The sequence below is a fragment of the Zychaea mexicana genome (genome assembly GCF_025766255.1).
Source record: "Zychaea mexicana strain RSA 1403 chromosome Unknown BDB00scaffold_63, whole genome shotgun sequence".
NCBI lineage: Eukaryota > Fungi > Mucoromycota > Mucoromycetes > Mucorales > Lichtheimiaceae > Zychaea > Zychaea mexicana.
In genome coordinates this window covers 105338-118017 of record NW_026516726.1, presented here as the reverse complement: position 1 = coordinate 118017, position 12680 = coordinate 105338, and the positions used below count along the sequence as shown (strand labels likewise).

The following is a 12680-nucleotide window of genomic DNA, read 5'->3' as shown; positions in this document are numbered from 1 at the left end:
ATTTAGATTTCCGTAAATATTGATTTTTCCTCGTCCCCATATGCAATATTACGCTGGGTATGTTGAAAGGAGAAATGCAGCAAACTGTCAATATCTTTCGACAGGTCATCCTGCAAAACAATTGAACGGGTCTAAGTTACACAAGGATCTCGTCGTCCAAGTAACGCAGTCTCTCTTTCACATTCTCTAACGTCTTTGCGCCTCTCTCTCCAATGTGAAGTAATAACAAATGACTTTACTCACAACATTGTGCAAAACGAAACACGAGTGTGCTCGATATGCGACGAGAATTCTGGGCGGAAAGATGACTTGTGGCCCAAGTCCGTTCCAAAGTCTATTCTTTATCCACACCTACACTTTATGTCGAGCAAACCGGTCTCTAACAAACGCTCTATGATGTCCTCTCTGTACGATTGAGACCTTGATTGCAGCTCTCAAGTAAGTTATAAGCAAATGCGCGGCTTGTGTCAGGGTTGTTTGGCGTCATTGCATTATGCATGATACGGGATGCTTACAAAGCCAAAGTAGCAAAAATTCACTTCCAAACTATTGCGGACCGGTGTACACGAAGGACCGAAGCAAAGGGCACGAAACATACTTGCAAGCTCTGGTTTCAACGTGACGCCAAGTTTGAAATCGAAGATCAGGTCGTGCAGGGAGAGACTACTGGAGAGATTCCTGAGTAAAAAGTCCTACTTTCACAACCTACATCTTTCTTACAGTGTTTGTCGTTGGTTAAGCCTCTCCTGCTGTTTACTTTATCACTTTAAACATATTATTGCTAATTTAATACGATCTCATTGAATCCAAGTGGTTCTGCTTGAGTTAGCTGCAGTTTTACCTGCCTGCAAAGATGCTTCCCAAGGAGACTGAATACGAGCCGAGGAACGGCTTTCAAGAGCGATTTCTATGATGCATACATACAACTGCCGGTATTGTTATTCATTGAAAACCACTGCCCGTCGGACGTCTATAGTTGAATAAAAACATCATAGCAAGCCAAGATTCTGCTTAGAACGATAGAATTTGAGAATGTAACGTCTATGTATCTATAAGCTACAGTAGTGATCTCAAATCATACCGAAACACACAGAGCATGACATAGAGAATAGTCTCTACTATTGTATTTTCGATATCTTGCTCTCATAACTAATAAACACTACATATTGATGATACCAATGATACTTCTAAAAAAGTAAGGAGTGATATCATAGGAGAAGCTCCTCTAGCTCTTCTTTCAAAAAGCGCTTATCATGCCGCAAAACATCAGTACAATCCATTATCATGATATAGAGTGGTTTGATCTTCTATCTGAAAGAGTTTGCATTAGCTAAAATTCAGAACAATTGTATACAGCCGGCGTTCACTGTACGGTGACAATTTACATATGCACATTTGTGCTTCATTTAACTTTTATGCTTCAGTGATTGTGGGAATGTAGTTTCAGCCGAGAGCACTTCTGCTTGAGTTTCGATGCAGAACGATGTGGGGGAATTATAATTAGCTTAAACTGTCGCTGCATACTCGTGGCAAGGTGGATGTCGAGAAGGCAAGACAAGAAGCGTCGCGCTGTCGATGTCTGTACTACCATTTAAAACTTGAGCTTATGAGTATGATACAGTACTTGTCAGTAGTAATCTTAAAAGCTGGTGGATGTGTAGCTGAGAAAAGTAAAAGAGAGGTTGTTTATCGACCTGTTTAAATGTCACATCATGTTTGTCGCGTGAAGCTGCAAACAACGTGCATTTACTATTTGTTATTTATCCATACATGCGCATGGCGTACTTCATCACCATCTTCATTGAAAGAGGGAGTGGTGCAGAACTGCATATCCAACAGAAGCAGTATCGCCCATCCTTGGATGCGACTATGGGCAAACCAACCCAAATCACAAGGGGCAGCTTTGAGAAGTTTGCTGTTCAAGCGGCGGCCAATCAGAATCGACAAGAATTCCCATGGTTATAAAGTCCGGCTATCACAGCTCAGTTGCCTTTTCGCTTCTCTTTCCCTTATTATCTCCATGCTTTTCTATTTCGCGCAGTCGTAATCGTCATAAACGCGGCCTTAAGCCAAGCACAGGTAAATTCCTTTATAACACTGCTTCTGCTGCTTTACACACGCTCACACCTGTGTTTTAGCTGTGAATAACCGTAGTGGCCTTTTTCAAAGGTCCACCAACTTTTTGTATGTGTCGGTAGTGTTTCTGGGCACGTTTGCAGGTTCGACTCCTGGCTTGACACAAAGGTGGGCGCTACGTCGAGGTCTATTGTTCATTTTGGGAGACCATTAGTCGCATCGGCCCCGCGAAGAAGAGCTCGATCACCTTCAGTGGCTATCCTGAACGATCGGGTCCCGCCTTGGACGATACAAGCGTGTCTGTTATAGCCTGGACGTGCCGTACTCTCCGGAGTATGGTGTGTCTGTCAGATAGTCCTGAAATAACGCTTGAGGGACTGAGGGAATAAGGAATTGACGGAAAAGGCATTGGCATTGGTGTCATTCCTGAAGGCTTGCCGAAAGGCTTGCTGGAAGGATTGGCGGTGTAGGTTCCAGCTTCGAGCTGGGACTGAGGCTGTGGTGGACATGGAGGTTGAAAGGTGCTTTGTGCCTTTTCTCAACCTCCTACTTTCTCGTTTATTGTCAAACTAATAGACGAGAGAACTGCCAATGCCTTCTTCTTTTTCTTCAGCTAGACACTTTTTTCACCTTTGTTAATTTTCTTACACTCTTAAAAAAAATTAAATAACTCTTCCATCTGTAACCTTTACATTTTTTTAATAGCGTGTATCGCGCGACCTTTTGTCGCTTTGATGTAATAGACGTTTGCGATGGCAACGGAGGCATAAGTGACAGCTAAAAGTCGTTGATATAATAGTATGGCCTGTTCTCGCTGTTGCCCAAGACAATGTACTTGCCAACGGCGTACTGGTGGATTCGTCACAACTCATGATCCCTACATGGACTCTGCGACCGAGTTGTCAACGCTGGCTTCACTGGAAGACACTTTGCATAAATCAAAGCGAAACCCTCCAAGCACGCAATCTCGCGACAGAAGTTCATGAATCTACCTCAGCACTCGCTCAGCTACACAGATATTTAGTGTAGTTCCTGACAGTCCGCCTCGAACCATACGCGCAACAGGGCAAAGTCGAAAAGGTGTACAGCCTTATTCTTTGTCGACTACTTCCCCGGCTATTTGAGGACATATGGTATCGCCGCACGTATTTTTGATCAGACAACAGAGATTCAAGAAAGCAATAGCGATATGCGCAGGGTTCTGAATAACGGTGCTGACAGACACATTAATCTACCTCTCCAATGAAGCTCACCATATGCTTGAAAAGCGTAAGAATATGATGAAAGTACAACCTTCCGATGTGCTCACCGTGATCCTAAACGAGCTCTCTTTTGGTGACATCCTTCGGTGCATGACTGTATCCAAGGCGTTTCGCCGATGCAATATTGATTGTCCTACCATGGTCACGCTACAAAACTAATATCTACATTCGAATGACACAGGATCCTGCGAATTACAAACAGAATACAACGGGGGTGTGGATCCAGCATGGCACTTGGATGCGTGCTATGTCTTGAACAAGTAAACAGCAACGCCTATGAGATATTCTAGTAACAGCAGCACCAGCAGCGGTAAACCCCACATTTCGTCGCCATGTTGTAAAAGCGACGGAATAAAGCCTAAAAAAGAAGGCACTACTGTAGGAAGGCTGACTGAAGTAATCTTCTTCTTCTAGCTCACATATTAGGAAGACTAAGAACCGCCTACTATGTGGTGCTACATTGTCTCTTTTCACGCAGTCTGATACTCTATCCACTGCTCCATGTTAATCAATGGGCAATGTCTGTGAGCGTGATGAAAATACCCTGATGGTGACTGCGCTGTGGGTGTTTCTTGATTACAACAACAACCATCAATTAACCAATCACATAACTCTTCTTGGGGGCAGGTTGCCAATTTCCGTTGTTCTTTTATACTCTTTACTGATACATAGTACCAAAGAAAGCGACCGCATGCTCATTGCGTAGGTCAACTAGTCTTCCATAATGATGGATCACTCAGCTATACCATTATGAGCAGCAGATGTAGCAACTGTTGCTGCTGTTGCATCTATTAAGGCCAAGATATTTCACGGACCAACGTGAGCACAGAAAAATAATATCCTGTGTCTGGCTATTATATAGTAATATCTGAATAACGTAACTAAAACGCAGACCAACATGGATAAATTTTTGTGGGACCCTTTCTGGTTCCTTTATTATAACAGTTTTCTTTGCTCGCGCTTTCTGTAGATGCTATGTGTAAACAGCTGATTTGGATACTCATGAGCAAACGGGCCCGGATTATAAAATTCCACTTTCCATGCATCCGCCTTGGAGTCCAGCAATTTAAGAAGCAATTTGCCACTATTGCTCCTGCAATATAAAGGTGGGTATAGGACATTAATTTTCAAATCCATGTTTTTCATCCGACAACTCCTGTTGTTGTCTTGAGCATGCATAGCGTGAGCAAACGCTTCAAAGTCCTCAACCGTTAGATTCCCGCAACGTTTTATAGTCAAATCGTCAATGACACATGTATTTAATGTTGCGATGGTGTGGAGAACGTGCCGATCAAGACCTTCCATGATCGAACAAAATCCGACCTTCTGCAAACTACGTTCAGGTTTTGCCGCCATCTCCAAGAATTGCACCAAAGCATTGCTACTGAACCAGTTGCAGTTAACTAGCATGAACTCGCGTAAGCCCGTAACATGATCGCCAAGTGCCAAAGAAAGTCGTCGTCAACAAAGCAACAATCGTCCAATGATAGAGACGTCAGCTTTGGTGAAAGTAAGGTGATCAGGTTGCGTAATTCATTCGAGGGGCCTGTTGTGTTTACACGACGGAGGTCCAGACGAGTCAATGATGGAAATGTATACTCGATTAGACGGGGAACAGCCAGATCAAGTTGTTGCAAACGAGGTTCAAACAGAGCGGAGCCTGCAATGTCGAGGAACTGGATCTTATTGCGCACACTGTAAAGTAGATGTCGAAACAGAACGGCTGTTTCCCGATCTACGCTTGCAGAATCATGGAGCACAAGGTCTTCCGCTCCTGGATTGGTTACATGGCGTACTTTTGGTTTGTATTCGTCGTGAAATTCTAGAAAATCGCACAAACATATATCGCTGTTACGACTACTTGAGATGACAATAGTAGCTAGGTCTGGACAATATTGCTGCAGTTCCGTCGGAAACGAGGGATTGGAGGCTGTGTGCGCGATGTTATTTGCTACGGCCAGGTACTTGAGCTTCGGCGCAGCTTTAAGAAATGATACGATATCCATATCACCGTGAATATTGGAGATAACGAGCGTCGAATCGGTAAGATGCTGGTGCTTGGTGTTCATCAACGCAGTGCTAGGTCTCCACCCGGTTACGTCGACCTACAAATGCAACTAATTGAGATTATGACCTAAATGTATAATATAACAGACACTTGGTAGCGAGCAGACATCTTAAAATGGGTCCAAAGAACGACAGTTTCGCCAAGTTGGGACATCTCTGGACGAACATGTCTGGGCCAACACTCGTCGCAATTTCACCTCTTCGTAATAAATCCAAGGAAATGTGCAAGTATGAAAGCGTGTTACCGCACGTGTTGAGGAACATCAACGCGGTGTCTTTTGTCAAAATATCGACTTTCAACGTTGCTATATTATACATGTAAAAAGCTGTTGTTATCAAAGCTGTTGTTTTCAAAGCTGGCCTACTGCAAAGAAGCTCTATTTTTACGTTGACATACCCCAGTTGATTGCTTATTTAAAAAGCTGACTAGTTTGATCCAGAGTCTGGTTTTGCCCCAATAAGCGTCTACGTCGATACTATGCTGACCTTCCAATACGATCGCAATGGATCTCAAAGTATCTGAAATTTTCGTGCAGCCGTAGACACTTCCACATTCCTTGCCAATTGAGCACTGCCGATCGCCATGCTCTGGACAGTTGGCTGCATTTCAAGCAATCATCAAATGACAAACCCTCGAAAACTTTATACTGAATCTCACGTGGTAATGACGGTAGCTGAGCAACAGTGTAGACCTTGGTTGTTGTCATTATTTTTAGAAAGTAAAGAAACAAGTCGGGGTCGCGTCACCAGCAACTTTACGGTGGTGTTCTACAAGCTCGATCCTGAGTCTACTTCTTTACGCTGTCTTTATCAACACGCTGCCCCGCCGTCTCCGGATCTCCTATGTACATCAAAAACAATCGCCCACTTCAGCTTCGCACTCCACCTCTTGTGGGTGTATATGAAACGGCAGCTCAAACACGATAGCGGTGGCAAGAAGGGACGTCCGGAGAAATATAGGCCAGACACCCACCGAATCCTCGTTCCATCATTACTACATGCTGATGATGTCGTACTCGTATAGAAGCATTTGTCATTACCCGTACTCGCGCAGGTCGAACGCTCAAGTATCATAACGCTTACATGCCACTGTTGCTCTTGCTTTGATTGTGGCACTCGCCTTGCTAGCCCCTGATTTTCTTGCATTCCTTCGTACCTCCATATGAGTTTTGGAACGAGACAACAATTACAATATAACTTGAATATCTTTTTCTCTATTATATAGCCATCTCACTATAAGCTCATAGATATTCATTTGAAGCCGTATACTGTATTTCAGAGGAGTACTGCTGCTACTGCTCCCCACTCAGGTGTAGAAGATCGCTAGCACATGTATAATTCCTACTGTACTAATAATCTGTTTCGATTTTTATAATGTAAATATATTCCAGTATCTTACTGACTGAATTGTTGCAACCCTGCAATGTTGTATGTCTGAGCGTATTATTCCACATGCTAGCATAGTCTTCTTATTCTATGCTCGATGAGTGCGGTATCCTAGCCAACATATGTCTCAACGTAGCTATTTCCTTGTGAGCACTCAAGCACGTGAAAATGTCTTTACAACAGCAATAGCTACAAAGTGCGACAGCAAAAGTTTGCAACGCGTAAGTTATGCTGGGTAACTGCAACATAGCTTTAACGTTGGATTTAGTAATTTGCGGTGACGCAGTCGGCCGACTGTCATATGACCTATATGGAAGCGTCTTTAGTTCCCTGGCAGAGTGTAAAGAGAGACAGGCGAGGCAGTACGCAGAGTAACTGCTAGACTATATACAACATACTTTTGTATAAAACACTAGACTAGAGGTTGGAGCACTTTACAACAAAAAACCAAAAAGCATCAGGATCGTTCGATTGCCAGTTTGCGTGACAAGAATAAAGAAACGAAAGTTATAAGCATATACATCCTGAATAAGATCCCCGAAAAAAACATGCTTAATAGCTACATACACAGTTTTACATGTACTTGAGCTAATGCAGTTCGATCCACTGGTTAAAGCTGAAAAACATCAGAAGTTGAAGTCAAGTAATTCTTGATTAAAAAATAATAGGCAGCGCTAAAAGAACCACTTCTTTCTTTTCTTATGGATTCTTCATTGCTATGACCTTCAGCGAAGGCAAAAGCAGAAAAAAGTGGAGAAACACTTTTTTTTAGCTCGCCTCTGGCGTGCTAGCACATGAACTCGGAATACTCCTAACGTATCGCCGGATGGTTATGACGGGCAAAGAAAGAGAGAGATCACTTGAAAGTGAAGATGTCTACATATTTCCTGTTGAATCACTGAAGCGAGTACTGTGTACCTATCCACCAAAATAACGACAAAGAGTATGTAATCCTTAATACCTGCACTTGGGAGAATTAAAGAATATATCTATATTTCTAGTTAGGGGAATGTAGTAAACAATCATCTTAATGAGCTCTAGAGATTCCAAGACCAGCTACTTATACGAGTAAAGCTCTTTACCGATCACTATGGTTCATTAGCTCACATCATTAATAATAGTAATCAGTGAATATGTACATAATACGGGTAGTACGTTGTGATGTGTACATCCAATGTACAGTACACATCATAATAATAAAATACAGGAGCGTATCACAACGTCAATTGTGCTCTTGTTGCTATTGCTGCAGTATTATGTCGTCAAATTATCTCATATGCATGAAGCTATAATGCAAGATGAGCAAACGAAATCAAATCCTTGGCCAATCGGATGTTATCACGGTGGCTACATACACATCTAAAAAGAACTTGCTTATTATTGTTCCCAATATCCATTAGCAGATAATCTATTACACTTTACAATATTACTATATACTTATCAAGTAAACAACTGCGTAGAAAAAAGTAAGGTGAAAGAAATACTGCGTAAGAGGTATGAGTGAATGATGGGTGCATGACACGGAACTTCACTGTAGTTCAATATGTACTCCGGTCATCAGCATTGTGCATTTGGGGTGGTGTGAGGCGACATACGTAGGAAGAAGGATAAAATTGTGACTAGTTGTAATGGCTTGACAGCTTGCGCTTAATGTATAATATGGAAATTGTGGCACCGGCTCGCCGAATAGGGAAACTATACACTGCTGATTATAAATTGTGATATTTGAAACTGATGTATTGTACACCGTATATGCATTCATATAGAGCAAGAATAACGGAGAAAGGTGGGGTGGTCGAGCAACGATCGTACATCTATCATAATTTGCTCATATGCAGTACATAGCAAGCACCCTCATCAATAAGCGTTATTGTACATGTTTGACCTCCTTCTCTTTCCTTACTTAGTACATCATACGATCCACCAGCAACAGCAGCACAGCAGGCCGAGTAACATTTCTCCTTGAACCTACTTTTTGGTTATATGTATACACTAGTGGAGAAGTAACAATGCGACTCGAACCTTTCTGCGTACTTGTGTCTAATAGTGGCACACGCCAAAAGAAGAGAAAGACGATATGAATTTCTTACTGTTGACAGCAGTCTATGTGGTCCAGAACCGGGGTAGTATAAAACGATAAACCAGTTATTTGACTTAATTCTGCAAATCCGAGTTAGTGAGGGCTGTTACAATAAAGGGGGCGTAAAAGATTTGAAACCATATTAACATTTATATAGTAAAAAGCTCGGATCATCTATCCATCAGCATCCGCTCGTCGTGATCAATTAAAGAAATTGTTACAGTATCATCGATCGAATTGTACATGACGCTGAATTTATTACACGAAAAGAAGAAAGAGTATATTTTATTGTCAAAACAAAGTATTCTCTCTTAGTAAGATTAACAGAGGAAATCTGCTGCACATTAAAGTATGTGCGAAGAAGGGAAATATATACAAACTATACAATTGGAAGTAAACAACAGAAGACATGATTACGGGGTAATGGGGTGGAGGTGGATTTACAAGTGGAATACCCGCCTCATGATTTATGTATCTGACAAGTAATCGAGTTCTTCTTCCTCCTCACCATCCTCTCGATCCACCGTGAACGAACGGACAGAAGACATGGTAATACGGCGATGCTGACGAGACCTAAAGATCTGTCGTGTGCGGGCCAAAATTGCCATTTCGATGACATTGTCATCAATATCCGAAGACGATACCATGAGAAGTGCTTGGTGTACTGCATCATCGTCATCACTATTATCGCTCTTATTGCTGCTGTAATCCTTCTTTGCAGTGAAAGTAGTTTGCTGCTGTTGCTCGACAACGACAGAAGCTGCTGATGATGTTGACGTTGCCTCGGTCTTACTGCTGCTCTCATCACTGCCAAAGATACTAAAGATAAATCCATAGTCGACTCCATCGTCTGCGTCTTCGTCGTCGTCACTCATGTCTGATTGGTCATCATCGTATCCTTCTTCATCTTCACCTTCATCGGTCATCCATGAGGGACCAAAGTACGCGTCCTCATCGCTGTCGGTAGAGAGTACTTGATTTAGGAGGGATGCTGCGGCTGCGGCCTGGGACGATGATGGTGGTGGTGATGATCGGATCACTTGCTGCTGTTCGGGTCCTATCAACGGCATGGCATCGGTCATAAGACTTGTCATTGTAGTAGACACCGCAAGGATAAAGAGATAAACGTAGTGATGGCCGAAAGTCATGTTTGGTTTAGAGTACACAACAGGATTGATGAGGAGAGAAAAGGTAGGTGGAGGAGGAAGAAAACAGGCGTGCTTAATATACAACAATTGTGAAGAAAAGAGTATTACAAAGGTGGGGCTGTTATGGTTGTAAACAGACAGTCGACCTTCAAAGCTGGGATGATATGAATTTCGCTTTTTGTAATAACTGTTTCCCAGCTAATGGCTGTCGTTTTGTATGTAGGAGATGTATTGGGAAGAAAGCAATACTGTAGAAAGGGAGCCTTTGCCTGTGTTAACAGCAGGAATAGAGTAGAGTAGAAAGAGAAAAGAGACAAACAAACACGGTCGGCCTTTTTATACAAGGTTTGTTATACATCCATCCCCTTCTTCATTCATTCTCTTTTCGACAGAGAAGCAGCAGCACGCAAAGTCAAAGAGAGAGAGTGAGAGGGACCACTGATCATGGTGCATATCCGAAAAGATTTGTCAAGGGGCAAGTTCAAAGAGCTTTTTACCGCGGAAAACCTGTATGAAACTTTCTCCCCGTCCACCGCGCCCCCTTTCTAATCCAAGGCATAAACCTTCTTTTTTTTGTTGTTGCGTTATTTGTGTATATTGTTCTTCTGTGTGATACCAGGTTTACGCTGCACATCTGTATTTGCTTGTGAATTGGTGTTTGTGCTGCGTGTGTTAAGCACTGCTGGTCTAATGTTCATTCTAGCGGATCAGTCAAAAAAAAAAAACGTCGTCTCAGGTGGGTTTGGCTGCTTAGCAACAAAAGTGATAGACGCGTTAAGGGGCGGGGGCCTGTATGCGTTCTTGTGATTACCATATTTGAATGAGAAGAGGCTTGACCACTTTTAGTGGATATTTAACCTTTTGCGAAAACAAATTAAATTCCTCCACTATCGCCGGTAAAGCATCTGTTTCTACACGACTTTTATATAATGTATCGACACAATGACTCTATTGCATAGTGCTGTACAAAACAATAGAAGTTTCTTTTTTCGTACATAGACGTAGCCCATAAAACGCAGTGTTGTCCCGCGCCGGACTTGCTACATATTGGCGATGATGATTTGCATTTATTATCATTGTTGGCATGTCTTGCTCATCGTCGCTACTACCACCTTATATCGCTAATTATTGCCGATTTTCCCTGCTTACCCCTGAGCTCAAGACAACAGCCATCAGTAGCCGTAGCGACAGCAGTCTTGCTAGCGTGATAATCGGAAAAGAACGATGCGCAACTTGCATTTCTTTCTTGACCCCTTCCTGTTGCTCCATGAATGCCTATATGCCGCGAAGCACAACGCCCTCTCTGATTTTCTGGGGTAGCACAATGGCGTTCGTAAAGATTTTTTTTTAAGAAAACGTTTGGAAACAAGTTCTTTTCCTCGTATTATTTGCTTGCTGCGTACCGTATGCCCATTTTTGGGCTTTGACGCCACCTTGCAGTTTGAAAGCAGCTTACAGTAGCATAACAATAGTCGGCAGTTATATACATATTTACCTCAAAGTGTAGTTATTGTATCATAACAGATATAAATAGAGCCTTGTATTCATATATATGGTTTCCCGTTCGTTGTTATGTCGAAAAGAAATTTAATGAAGCAAACAAAGGCGCATCACCATCATCATGATTATTAAACCTACAACCATCTGATATCATGTCAGGCTGCAATACAGCAATGTGAGAGGAACTGGCAACACCCTACATTATCGATGTAATATACGTACGTACATTGATATCTGCCAATCTCACAGTTCATGCTTCAATTAGCACGCATGGCATCCTCTCCTTAGAAGCACCTATGCTCCCCCTCCCCATAAAAGAAGGTGCCACACAGACCGCCATCATCTGATTGAATGTTGGGTGACTTTTGTCACTGTGAATACCGTCAATTTACAAGTAGCAACACACGGAACCATCTACTCTATTCGTTTTCCGTTGTTGACGAGATCACGCGAAGGCACGTGTGGTGATGCTGCTGTTTATCATTTTTGATAGGCATGAATAACAAACACCGAGGCAAGATTAAAGATACACCGGAACCGTCGTGATAGTGTTATTTATTAATTCTAGCGTAACGATGCTTGTTGTGTGCATTATCAACCACCGCCCGGAAGTGGAACTTGAATATGTATCATAGCGACAACAATTGCCTGCATAAGAAGGCTTGTGCAGTTGTGTGATATACGGTATGCGTAGTAATGATAAACTTGCACTGCTGATACTAAACTGCTATGTTAGTACTAGGTGCTATCATACATGATATACACGCGCATCCTCACTCACATTCCCTTATTTTGCACCTTCCCCCCTCTCGGCCTGTTAAAGCAACCCCGCTGTCGGATCTGGCAAGCAAAAGAAAGGCAATGCACGAGGGAAAGAACAGGGCAGAGGAGGTCTACTATCCAAGGCTTTGTTAATGAGACGAAGTGTGTGTTGTACTTCAAGAAAGAACAACGCGGGCGTGTACTTAGTAGTAACTACCACTTCAACATACCTACTACTGCTATACTGCTGGCTGCTGCTGTTTTCCCCTTGATTTCAAGGAGAACGGGTGTACTACTTTTTATTTTGTCTTATGAAGAGAGTACAAAAACGTCTGTGTGATGGGTCCTGGGTTTGGTTATACAGCGCTCAATAATGTCACTTGGATTGGACATGGTGAC

The 12680-nt window shown here is 42.5% G+C and overlaps 2 protein-coding genes across 2 annotated transcripts; both read right to left on the bottom strand.

Annotated features, from left to right (window-relative positions):
• Positions 1-5846: 5846 nt before the first annotated feature.
• BDB00DRAFT_517390 (uncharacterized protein) lies at positions 5847-6143 on the bottom strand. Its single transcript, XM_053117694.1, has one exon. It carries the CDS (start codon positions 6110-6112, stop codon positions 5882-5884), a length of 231 nt encoding a protein of 76 aa, XP_052977303.1. The 5' UTR covers positions 6113-6143; the 3' UTR covers positions 5847-5881.
• Positions 6144-9338: 3195 nt separating this feature from the next.
• On the bottom strand, positions 9339-10019 carry BDB00DRAFT_789835 (uncharacterized protein; the record flags this gene model as incomplete). Its single annotated transcript, XM_053120906.1, has 1 exon — positions 9339-10019. One exon carries the CDS (start codon positions 10017-10019, stop codon positions 9339-9341), a length of 681 nt encoding a protein of 226 aa, XP_052977302.1.
• Positions 10020-12680: the final 2661 nt, after the last annotated feature.

Coding starts and splice junctions, on each gene's coding strand:
- BDB00DRAFT_517390 (XM_053117694.1), bottom strand. CDS start 6,112: ATGACAACAACCAAGGTCTACACTGTTGCTCAGCTACCGTCATTACCA.